This window comes from Oncorhynchus gorbuscha, linkage group LG26 (assembly GCF_021184085.1).
Source record: "Oncorhynchus gorbuscha isolate QuinsamMale2020 ecotype Even-year linkage group LG26, OgorEven_v1.0, whole genome shotgun sequence".
NCBI classification, from domain to species: Eukaryota; Metazoa; Chordata; class Actinopteri; order Salmoniformes; family Salmonidae; genus Oncorhynchus; species Oncorhynchus gorbuscha.
Window position 1 is genome coordinate 19,190,375 of NC_060198.1, and position 13,261 is coordinate 19,203,635.

General features: G+C 41.3%; 1 protein-coding gene across 3 annotated transcripts in view; it reads right to left on the reverse strand.

The window, feature by feature from the left end:
• Positions 1 to 12,069, reverse strand: part of LOC124016012 (egl nine homolog 1-like) — a 48,711-nt gene extending 36,642 nt beyond the window's left edge. Inside the window, exon 1 of one of the 3 annotated variants that reach the window (XM_046331528.1) lies at positions 11,012 to 12,069. In XM_046331528.1, the coding sequence (XP_046187484.1) occupies positions 11,012 to 11,803 (792 nt within the window). In that variant the 5' untranslated portion in view covers positions 11,804 to 12,069. The remainder of the gene's footprint in view (positions 1 to 11,011) is intronic. The other 2 variants (XM_046331529.1, XM_046331530.1) reach the window with 2 other exon arrangements.
• Positions 12,070 to 13,261: the final 1,192 nt, after the last annotated feature.

Below are 13,261 nucleotides of genomic sequence, written 5' to 3' on the forward strand. Positions count from 1 at the left end.
ATAACACAAGTTGACTTCAGGGAGGTACAAATATTCACATTTATTGAAAACTTAATAGAAATTGTTGACAGTATTGAAAAACCATCCTGTGGCTTTGTCCAATACCACGGGTATACCACAGGAGGTTGGTGGCACATTAATTGGGGAGGACTGGCTTGTGTTAATGGCTGGAGCGGAATTAGTGGAATTATAGTGGTTCTGTAACAACAGACGCTGGGTGACGAGATGCAAGTACAGGGTGTGGATTTAATAATAAATTGGCATGAAACAAAACAAGAACAGCATCTGGACAGGAGAAACATTAACATCAATGCTGACTCGGGAATGAAACTGAGGAAGTGACAAATATAGGGGAGGTAAATGACATAATGGAGTCCAGGTGAGTCCCATAATTAAGCGCAGGAGAGCGTAACGATTGTGGCAAGTGTGCGTAATGAGTGAACTGGTATCCTCGAGCAGTACCCCGTCCTCTAGGGGTGACACCTGGCGTTCTACCTGAGCAAGCCTGGCGGGCCGGCCGAGGTGTGGGAGCCCGACGAGCCGGCCGAGGCTTGCGAAACTCTCAAGCCAGCTGAGGCATCCCCGATTGTGTCGGTAGCGGCACCCGGACCCAATGTCACCAACAATAAATAAATAAATAACAAAAAAACTCTGCTTCCAATTGGTGAGTCAGGATTCTGTAATGGTTCTGTAAGAAGAGACGCCGGGCGCAAATTGAAAGTACAGGGTGTGGATTTAATAATAAATAGACATGAAACAAAGCAAGACCAGCGTCTGGACAGGAGAAACATAACATCAATGCTGACTTGGTAAATGAGGTAAATGACGTGATAGAGTCCAGGTGAGTCCCATAATTAAGCGCAGGTGCGTGTAATGATGGTGGCAGGTGTACGTAATAATGAGTGAACTGGTGACCTCGAGCACCGGAGAGGGGGAGCGGGAGCAGACGTGACAGGAACGGTATCAAATACATCAAACACATTCTTTCCATGTGTTCGATGCCATTCCATTTGTTGCGTTCCAGCCATTATTATGAGCCGTCCTCCCTTCAGCAGCCTCCACTGCAGTATACGGTATAAACGGTATACTGCCCAAGTTACTCCAGGGTGAAGAGTGGCTGAACTGATCTAAACTCGGCGGTGGCTGTGTCGGCAGCTGGAGCCCATCCAGACAGGATTTATTTTAATGATCGCGCTACGTGCGGTGCGTGAGGCTGCCTGTCTGTCTTCTAGCTGGCTGCTGTTCCTCTAGCGGGGAGTGGGGACCTGCCCTGGCACTAGAAGAGCATCCAGGCCAGGCTCAACCGGTGTTGGAGTAAACACATATGTTATGGTCAAAGGGAGGGAGGTTAGCGAGCCAATTGAGGATTGAGACGGGTCATGCACAACCCCCGCAGTGTGCAGTTTACATTTAATGAGTTACTGTATGACACAGACACTTAGTGTTGTTTGAGATGGAGGACCTGAACTGCCTTCAAAGTGACCTTTTAAAGTGAGACTGACTTTCACGTCGGTTGTGCACTGTTTTATGCCTTAAGCTAGATTTACTTAAAGCAGCTGTTTTAAAAAGCAACTATTTTCACTCTTTCAATGCAACTTCACTTATAACAGGGAGCAACTCACTCATGTTTGAAATTGCATGCAATATCCAATTCAATCATAGTCAATAAATATGCTCTTCTTTATGGCAGTGTTCTACAATTTAGGTCCTGGGGACCACCAAGGGTGTGGACATTTTAAGTTCTATCCCAGAGCTAAACACACCACATTAAAACTTATCAGGGGCGTGAATGTGCAAAAGCTGTGGGTCCCCGAATATCACGACAGAAGAGTATTGCACTACTGTAAGAATTTGCTACAACAAGTCGTGCCATCATATCAAAGCTTTCTGTGCAGCTGGAGACGAAAGTCGGTAGCCCCACTTCAACCATTGGTAAAGCAACGTTATTTCAGAAGCACATGAGAACCCATTTGGACCAGGATTAATTTGGTTTTCACATACGAGATGCAGCACAGATAAGAAGTTCAAGCACTCAAGGTTAAAAAAAGGACGTTGCAATGATGTGAACATTTCTTAAATAACCTCTCAAACAGAGTAACATAAAACTCTTATTTTCTGTCAGTTTCAAACCGTACTGAGGGGGACTTTCCACGGGGAGTCTACAGAGCCACTGTGAGTTCTGGGCGACTGGAGCAGCCTTGGTCTTCTGAATTAAAACAACGGGGAAAAACCGTCTCTCCTTAGTCTGTGCATCTCCACCTTAGAATGTAAAGAGAGTCATTGGGCATTTCCTAGAGCTCCAGCACCGACCCACCACCAGGGAGGAAGTATAGGCTGACAGACCCAGAGACACCAGGGTCGTGCTCATTAGGGCACGCAACGGAAAACAATTTTTGCCACGAAAAATGAAAATGTGTGTTTCTTATTGGAACGCTGACCCTGTTCTCAGCCTGTTTTGTTTACATTCCCTAAATTGCTGTTTTAGCACCCATTAGCCTTCATCTCCTTAGCCTGTGAGGGTCAACCCGTTGCATCGCTGCCTGTCCAAACAAGCCCCTAAATTAATCAATAGCGCTTCCTAGACAGGAGAAAAATGGCGAGAAAACTGCTAGGACTGGTTCAAACAACCCTAACGCAGCCTGTAACTCACCAAAGGCTTTTTGGAATTTTTATGAGGCTTGAATTAACCAGTATAGACAACCAGGAGGAATTATGCCATAAGTTTCCCATTACCACGTGTGGACCACTGCATTTTGTAGGTCCCCATAAGTAAGATTCTTTAGGAAGCACAGGTGGATCCCAAATTTATGCAATGGGCCATGTTAAGGGGAAAGGGATAGTGTACAATTATTTGCCTAGTAACTTGAGCATTTTATCATTGTCTAGTAGGTGCTAACATGCTATTGTGCTAATGGCCAGAGAAACCAGCATGGCCCTGCTGCCTGTATCAGTGTCTGCAGGAAGTACTGCTTCGGCGCTTCTGGAAACATCCTGTTGTAGTGCACGGCCACAGATCACACAGGGACCAGCTGCATTGAACTGTTGCCAATTTCCTTGAATGTGTACAAAAGTGTATCTGGTGTTGTGCATTTTCCAAATATCGCCTAGTATCTTCCATTTGTTCCCAACGGAATAAGTCTATCAATTGCAGTTGACATGTCCTTTGAACTGTCAAACAGAAAAGTACACAGGAAAATCTCCTAAGCAATTTTAACACCCACAGTGTTCAAATAAACACTTTCAACATGTACATATAATTATCCGGAAAAGCGTTAAATTAAAACTTTGAAAAGTGTTGATAAATGAACACATTTTAAAAGTCACAGTCCATCAATCAAGAACTTTACCGTGTTAGGCTCCAAACACTTTGGGTGATAATGTATATTTCAAAATAGTGACAAGAGACAACACATATATGTGCAATATTTGGTGGCAAATAAGTCAAAGCCTTGCAATCACAGAAAGGGGACATTTTCTTATCCTTTAAGACCTTGACAGAGTGCATTTGTGCAAAGTCCTCGGACCGCTGGAAAACAATCAGTTAGGAAACAATAATGTAATTCTTTTTTTATTTGTTAGCTGATACGGCAGGTCCCAGGACCGCTGGAAAACAATCAATAAGGAAACAATAATGTATTTTTTTGTGTTTTTTTTTGTTAGCTGATACTGCAGGGGAGTCTGAATACTCGCCGCACAATATCATGGTCAGTCTGTTTATTTTCCTACTGTTTAGGCCTAACACCCGGAAAATGTTCAAATGAAACCTTCAGGCCTGGACACTGCTCTGCTTCTCACAAACTGATGACTGAGGCAAACATCCAATTATTATAGAAAATAAACAAGCTTGCAGGGCGGATTACTTCCTATCAAATTTCTCTTGAAAGCCCTATCTGTACTCTAGGTAGAGGATTGTTTTCCTTTAAGATCATACCATAGTGTTATTTCCAGTGTATTATTGCTGTAATTTCATATTACTTTGAGATCTTGACACCAGATACCAATTCTAGTAACCACAAAAGCCAGGCTTTGCTTGTAGTGAAATGTTGTGTTTGCATTCCCCACGTCAACAACAGAACCACTCATAATAGATAGAAGATACATCACTTCAAGACACAGAGCATGTTAGGGTTCCAAAAGCAACATTCTCAGAGTAGTTTAGACGTTTTTGGTTTGGTTAGACTCGGATATAAAGTTCACAGACCTTGAATCTGGGGCTTGCGTGACAAGCAAGCAGAGCTGCACTGTTTTCCACAAAGTTGAGCTTCATGCGTGCGTCTGTCTGTGTGTAGGGCCTGATAAGGGAAGCCCTCCAATCTACAGTCCAAACAGTCAATCTATCAGGGGTCGTCCTTCTTCACAGCTGTGACAAAACAAGTCACCTTGCTAGCCAACAGTGTGGAGAGAACTACAGCAGCTCAAAGGGTTCAGATACACATACCCAAACCAAACCCATCAGTAACTGACACATCAGTGTATTTTTTTCTCTATTGGTCAAACAACTTAAAGAGCCTATATGTAGCATTTGCCCGGAGGTGCTCTTGAGCCAAAGGAAGTACCCTAAATGGACAGAAATAACCCATTGTCCAGAAATGACCTCATTGGACAGAGTGGCACATCACAACCATGAGAAAAAGCATACATTGTAAACTTCCATTGTGTATCTTTAAGGCAACTGTCCTCTAAAACAAAACACAACCTTTTTGAGGCATGGGCGCAAAATTGACGGTAAAGGGGCGTTCCTCGCATGCAGGAAATGTAAAGGTCGTCCTGGCGATGGATGACTCAAATACAGCCTATCAGTAGCATTGGGTGCAGCCTGCCAGGAAGTCCCTGTTTAAAGAAATGGACTCTAGTTTTTATATCAGAGAGTTCAGAACAATAGAGAGAGAAGATACACAGCAGTTTGGCTGTGGGCCTGGGGACTGCAATGAACCCCTGGCGAGAACCTATAAGGGCCACAACAGATGCATTAGTCCTCCCGAGGGGGACAGATTGTGGAATGAAGTAGAGTTTGGCAGTAGAGTACCATTAACAGCTGGTGAGAGAGGCACAAGGGGCAGCAATGCAACTCAATGGAAGGTATTCGAATTGCATTGCATTGAATTATTTTCCATTGTCTTGTAAAAATTGCATCACCTGTCAACCGGTTAACAGTACACACCATCTCTGTATATAGAATGGTTAAGTCTTCAAAGTTTTCCAAGAGATTAGAATTAATGAGTGCATGCTAGCAGCGTGGTTCAACTGGTGTGTGTGGATAGACTGGAGGAATAACACAGTACTGTATTATAACCCTAGAACAGTTCTGTCTGGTTGAGGGGTGAAGAATGATCTCACACACAAGTATAGGTTGCGTTCCTTCCCCGACTAGATGTGTACCAATGGTTGTGTGCCACATCATTAACTGTGCATCAGATGGCTATTTCATATGATGTGGTTAGCTTATATGTTAAATACATATCCAAGCGTAGTAAGGTCTGGCATGTAATGAAGCAATAAAGTCTGGCAGGAACTCAATCATAAAGTAGGGGACGCATCGGAACCAACGATCAGTCCAACACCGTCTGTGGTCGACCATTGCTCACAGGTGTGTGCCGCACCCTCGCCGTCAGTTGGACGTGAGCGATTGGCTGTCATTCCCAAATTCATGTATAATCTTGTTCAGGGCGGACAAGGGGTAAAGAATAGTCAGTGGCCAGCCAACGCTGAATCCTTTCTGTTTTAGGCTAAACACTTTTGACTGCCCCCTACGTTCTTGACTTTTCCTAAATAAGTGTTAGAATGGTTATCCCCCGTTGCCCCTGCCTCTCCCGACAGTTGAAAGGGGGGGATACCTAGTCAGTTGTACAACTGAATGCCTTCAACTGAAATGTGTCTTCCGCATTTAACCCAACTCCTCTGAATCAGAGGGGTGCAGCGGATTACCTTAATCAACATCCACATCTTCGGCGCCCGGGGAACAGCCTTGCTCAGGGGCAGAACGACAGATGTTTACCTTGTCATACCTTTCGGTTACTGGCACAATGCTCTAACTACTAGGCTACCTGCCATGCCCATCATCCCAATAATTGACTCGAAACTAAACCGAAACTGATTGCACACGTATAACAACAGATTAAATAAATGAAGTAAAGTATAATGGGGGAAAAGGGGGTAAATGGGTTGATAAGCGAGGGAAAGCGAACAATGTATAATTATGTAATCACCAACTGTGAATAAAGAACAGGACGGGCCATTCTATTGTATTGATCTGTTCTAATTGGTATGGTATTGAAAGATGGTATGTACCCTATATCAGGGTTGGCAAGGGGAGAAATGTCACCATGGACAATTTCTTCACTCCACTGTCAATGGCAGTGTTTTTATACACTTTTGCAAATGTAAAAAATAATAAACCTGAAATATCACATTTACATAAGTATTCAGACCCTTTACTCAGTACTTAGTTGAAGCACCTTTGGCAGCGATTACAGCCTCAAGTCTTCTTGGGTATGACACTACAAGCTTGGCACACCTGTATTTGGGGAGTTTCTCACATTCTTCTCTGCAGCTCTGTCAGGTTGGATGAGGAGCGTCGCTGCACAGCTATTTTTAGGTTCTGGCTGGGGCACTCAAGGACATTCAGAGACTTGTACTGAAACCACTCGTGCATTGTCTCATGCATTGTCTTGGCGGTCATTGTCCTGTTGGAAGTTGAACCTTCGCCCCAGGCTGAGGTTCTGAGCGCTCTGGAGCAGGTTTGCATCAAGGATCTCTCTGTACTTTGCTCTGTTCATCTTTCCCTCTATCCTGACTAGCCTCCCAGTCCCTGCCGCTGAAAAACAGCATGATGTTGTCACCACCATGCTTCACCGTAGAAATGGTGCCAGTTTTCCTCCAGATGTGACGCTTGGCATTCAGGCCAAAGAGTTCAATCTTGGTTTCATCTGACCATAAAATCTTGTTTCTCATAATCTGAGAGTCCTTTAGGTGCCTTTTGGCAAATTCCTTTTACTGAGAAGTGGCTTCCGTCTAGCTACTCTGCCATAAAGGCCTGATTGGTGGAGTGCTGCAGAGATGGTTGTCCTTCTGGAAGGTTCATCTCCACAGAGGAACTCTGAGGTCTGTCAGAGTGAACATCGGGTTCTTGGCCACCTCCCTAACCAAGGACGTTCTCCTCCGATTGCTCAGTTTGACTGGGCGGCCAGCTCTAGGAAGAATCTTGGTGGATTCAAAACTTCCTCCATTTCAGAATGATGGAGGTCACAGTGTTCTTGGGGACCATTAATGATGCAGAAATGTTTTGGTACCTTTCCCCAGATCTGCGCCTCGACACAATGCTGTCTCGGAGCTCACAGCAAAGGGTCTGAATACTTACGTAAATAAGGTATCTGTTTTTAATTTTTAATACATTTGAAAACATTTCTAAAAACCTGTTCTTGCTTTTCATTATGGGGTATTATGTGTAGATTGGTAAAAAAATAGATATTTAATACATTTTACAATAAGGCTATAACGTAACAAATGTGGAAAAAGTCAAGGGGTCTGAATACTTTTCGAATGCACTGTGTGTCAAGCACGTGAAAAGTATGAAGATTTTTGTCAACTGTTGGACAACCAATAACAGCTAAATAAAATCCAAATTATGCAATTCCGTGACGACGCACACAATGTGAGCATGAGCTGACAATAATGAACTATTTTTGACTGCTGTCATAGACACTTATATTCATTATAATGCCATTATTGCTTTTCTGATGATTTTTACAATTTATCAAGGTTACTTGTCGCTTATAATGATGTTTAGGCTACAGATGTTTTAATCATTTGACCACGCATCTTGCTGACTGTGTGTCTTGGTGGTTGGGGCATTTATTTTATTTTGTCATTATAAACAGAAGCTGTTACCGAGTTCGAACACATATGCTTTCTGTTTCATTGTTGTAACAATGGCACTCCACAAATAAAATTGATTCACCACTTGAATTTGGGTGTTTTCTGTTTTTACATACAGTAACATAAACTAATGGAAATGCTGTAGTGTTATTTGAACTAAAATAACAATTATATTCTAATGTTACCCAAGGCCTTCATAAACACAATCAAATTATAATTGTTGCCATATCATATATGAAATGTATGAATTACACTGTTAAGAGTGTTGCAGACAGAATCACTCCTCATTCGCTTGAACGGGGTTCCTCGAGGCCCAGCGGTTCTAGTGTTAAGAGGGAGGGGTTGTTGTGTGGGAGTGTGGCACATTGGTAGTGCTGTAGTCCCCCAAGCACATATGGCCAATAACTGCATGAAATCAAATCCTGCCACCACTTTCCTCATGAATAAACTGAAAAACATACGTTAGGACGACAGAGCTCCATTGTCCTTACAAAGATAAAGGAGGTAGTGATGGAGGGAAAGAGAATCTGGACTCTTTAGTAATAGGGAATACCCCATTCTCTGTTTTTTTGTCATAAGACTCAAATATCCTAGCATATGGAAAGTAGCATATCGTAGTAATAGTTTAAGTCTTAATAAATGTATGTAATATTAAATGAAATATACAATTTAATAATCAAGTAATTTTGTTGATTTTGTTTTGTTTCAAGCAGTGGTGTAAAGTACTTAAGTAAAAAATACTTTAAAGTACTTTATATATTTTTTACAGTGTAAATAGTAAAGTAAACACAACATGTAAAGTGTTGATCCCATGTTTCATGAGCTGAAATAAAACATTCCAGAGATGTTCCATACGCACAAAAAGTGTATTTCTCTCAAAAGTTGTGCACAAATTTAGTTCACATCCCTGTTAGTGAGCATTTCTCCTTTGCCAAAATAATCCTATGCCCTCCCAGGCCCACCCATGGCTGTATCCCTGCCCAGTCATGTGATATCCATAGATTAGAGCCTAATGAATTTATTTAAATTGACTGAACTGTCACTCAGTAAAATCTTTGAAATTGTTGCATGTTGCATTTATATTTTTTGGTCAGTAAATATTTTTGACAACTTTTACTTCAGTACATTCCTAAAGAAAATAATGTACTTTTTACTCCATACATTTTCCCTGGTCATCCCTACTGCCCCTGATCTGGCAGACTCACTAAACACAGATGCTTTGTTTGTAAAGAATGTCTGAGTGTTGGGAGTGTGCCCCTTGCTATCCCTAAATCAAATAAATAAAACATTGACAATTGTGCTGTCTGGATTGCTCAATATAAGGAATTTTAAATAATTTACACTTTTACTTTTGATAATTAAGTATATTTTAGCAATTACATTTACTTTTGATACTTAAGTATATTTAAAACGTTGTAATTTACTGGGTGACTTTCACTTTTACTTGTCTCATTTTCTATTAAGGTACCTTTACTTTTAGTCAAATATGACAATTGAGTACTTTTTCCACCACTGGAATGCAATGTGCACTATTCAATTATTATTTCCCCCCATTAAATTACTGTTATTTGACTGACAGACGCAGGGACCTGACTGGGTACCAGCTGGAGAAAGGAGGGGGGGGGGGACTTGTGAGCTCTCTGCAGGATGGGGGTAGTGTGTGTAGGCTCCTTAGTACGTTCAGAACTCTTGGTGTAAGGTGTGAGGTGTTGGACTGACAGACTCAGGGACACGGGTTCCTGTCCATATCAGGGCTACTTTCCAAATTTTCGTTCGTACATTGCATTCAGAAAGTTTTCAGACTCCTTGCCTTTTTCCACATTTTATTACGTTACAGCCTTATTCTAAAATGTATTAAAGTAATGTTTTTCTTCCTCAGTCTACACCACAATACCCCATAATGACAAAGTGAAAACAAATTTTAAGAAATGTATGCTAATTTATTACAAATAAAAACCAGAAATACTTTAATTACATACGTGTTCAGACCCTTTGCTATGAGACTTGAAATTGAACTCATCCTGTGCATCCTGTTAACATTGATCATCCTTGAGATGTTTCAACAACTTGTCGTCCCCCTGTTTTAAATTCAATTGATTGGACATAATTTGGAAAGGCACACAACTGTCTATATAAGGTCACACAGTTGACCAGTTCATGTCGGAGCAAAAATGTCTGCAGCATTGAAGGTCCCCAAGAACAGTGGCCTCCATCATTCTTAAATGGAAGTTTGGAACCACCAACAATCTTCCTAGAGCTGGCCGCCCAGCCAAACTCAGCAATCGGGGGAGAAGGGCCGGAGTTTTCCAAAATGCAGGATCAAGGGAATGATGAACAGAGCAAAGTACAGAGAGATCCTTGATGAAAACCTGTCCCAGAGCGCTTAGGACATCAGACTGGGGTGAAGGTTCACCTTCCAACAGGACAACAACCCTAAGCACACAGCCAAGTCTCTGAATGTCCTTGAGTGACCCAGCTAGAACCCGGACTTGAACCTGATCTAACATGTCTGGAGAGACCTGAAAATAGCTTTGCAGCGAAGCTCCCCATCCAACCTGACAGAGCTTGAGAGGATCTGCAGAGATGAATGGGAGAAACTCCCCAACTACAGGTGTGTCAAGCTTGTTGCGTCATACCCAAGAAGACTCGAGGCTGTAATCGCTGCCAAAGGTGCGTCAACAAAGTACTGATTAAATGGTCTTAATACTCATGTAAATGTGATACTTCCGTTTTTTTTATACATTTGCAGATTGATGAGGGAAAAAACAATTTAATCAATTTTAGAACATCTGTAAAGTAACAAAATGTGGAAAAAGTAAAGTGCTCTGAATACTTTCCGAATGCATTGTATAGGCCTATGCTTATTCCATATTATTTTAAGAATAGGCCTATCTGTTATTATAATATTATATATTCTTATAGTATAATTAATATGATACCATATTCATATTCATATTATTACACATTTAAAAATATTTTATTATTGTTTTCAACATTAGGATTATTATGTTGCTGCAAAAATAAATGCTTAAGACTTTCATAACTTTTAAATATGCCTACCTGGAGAAGATAAATAGCTATTTCAATAAGTTAAAATCTAATAATAATGTGCTACTCACTTTCAGTGTTTACTTACTTTCGTCCTTCCATTTATTCTGTAGTTTCCCAGTTTACCATTACAGTGTCGGACCATGTCGTCCATGCGACTCATGAGAAAGGCTACCTTCTCACAACCAGGTTCTCTTCCTTCAGTCCAGGTTATTTTGTCTCCTCGTATATCTTTAGTGGAGTCGCTTCTTTGACTAACCAACTGCCCATCAGTAAATTTACCAGTCTTGTGGAGGGCTCTCACATCCTCCAAAATGCTCAGTCCAGTCTCTTCTCCAAGGAAATTGTCAACAACACAAATGCCATGCTTATTCATACATGGAACAATATAGTCCACAGCCAGTTTTTGCGGGGGGGACATCGTTTGTCCGTTGGTCTTAGAGCTGAGTTTAATTCCTTCCCCAGTATGCTTGCTGTCAGACACACTACCCGAGCAAGTAGCTGAAGTGATCAAATCTTTCATTCTTTCGCCACCTGCAGGCGGATTTGAAAGCCCAGTGTTTGTGGTGCTCTGAGAAGCTGTTTTACTCTGTTGTTCTGTGCTTTTCTTTTTTAGCTGCTTGTCTTGCCCTCCTTTCGCAGTCCGTGAGGGCTGTTGTGTTGATTCGGGCTGTGGCTGACTCTGTGGTTTCTCGGCCTCTTTACAAAACTGCTTGTGCTTCTTCCAGTCCGCTTTCTGGTGTTCTTTACTACAGTAGAAAGAGTTCCGACACCGTCCACATTTAAGCAGGTTTTCCATCTTTCCACAAAGCTCACAATAATGCTGGTCCATGTCCAAATCGGTCCCGGCGGCCCTTTCCTTTACGCTCTCTCTCTCCATGCTTATACAAGAGCGAATGCCACTTTAAACCGAGGTCTTTTCACGCGCTTCTACCGTGCAAGTTTAGAAGGCTCCTGAAACAATACAGACGAAACCAGAGAGCGGGGGCTCCCAGGTAAATCATTGAATCATGCGGTGACTTGCGCTCCTTTTGGGTTCCGTAGTAGATAAAATACTGTTTGAACGCGACATAACAAATTGTCGGACTCTTGTTTGCAGTGTGACGTTCTGGTCGAGTCGCATGGCGACGACGCACGGTACACCCCCCAACCCCCCCAACTCACTCCACACGTAGCCCAAAGTAACCCAACCCCTGGCGTCAGCATAACGAGGGCATGGCCAACCGTTAAGGGCCAAGGCCCATTCATAAGGTTGAAACAAAGAGTGCAGTTTTTTTCAAATAAGTTGTTGTTTTTGTCATTAAAATCATTATTAACTATAACCACTCATTATTTTATATTTTCAGTTAAAGTTAAAGTGGTTGTTTACATATGCATGTTATGTTTACTGCTTATGAATGTGTTTCTAAGTTATGAATGTGTTATGAAGTCCTTAGGTACATTTCATGATTTGATGTTCCCAATATTCTTCTCATCATTAAATAGAACGTGTTTCGACCTGCAATGAAGCTTTGTTAATTTGCAATATGTCTTTCATCAAATTTACTTTTTATACTCGGATAAAGAGTGAACTTATTAGCCTAACATATACAACAGTATATTCAGAGTTTATTAAAAAAATATATGATACTACATTATAAATATAATATCATAATAATCATAAACCAGAAATATGTCTCCTACATCATACACCAGAAATACCTGGACTGTAATAAGAAGAAACAGCAACACCTTATCAAAACTGTTGACAACAATTCACCACCCATTGATGTTTGACTCATTCACTGAAAATAGATACTGGCAAACGGTCAAGTTCCTTTACCTAGAAATTCCTCTGCACCAGCAGCATAAAATAAATTAGGATTAATATCAAACCGAGTTGAATACCTGCTTAGTAAATACTGGCACTCTTACAGGAACCGTACACAGTCGGCTTCAGTCTTTTTAGAGGGGAAGACCTCATATAGCACTCAACCTTTACCTCTCCCGAACTAGGAGGCATGAATGTGTTTCATTGTAAAAACAAGGAAGACCAACCTGCAACCTTACTGTGTCTCCTAGCAGGGTTATAAAAAACCATGAGTTGGAAGTGTATCATCAAAATTATACTGCTCAACTTTGGAATAAAAGGGTGTTGGTGCATTTAAAAAGTTGAGCATGCACTTTAAATAAAATATAGTTCAAATATCAACAACAACAAAAATATTTTGATTGTGATTAATACCCATTTTTGCTGTATAAACAGAGGGACACAAATGTAATTTTAAAAAACAACAACAACACAAATCACCAAGTAGAAACGTTTGGTAACACTTTCTATGAGGCACCAACACTTTCA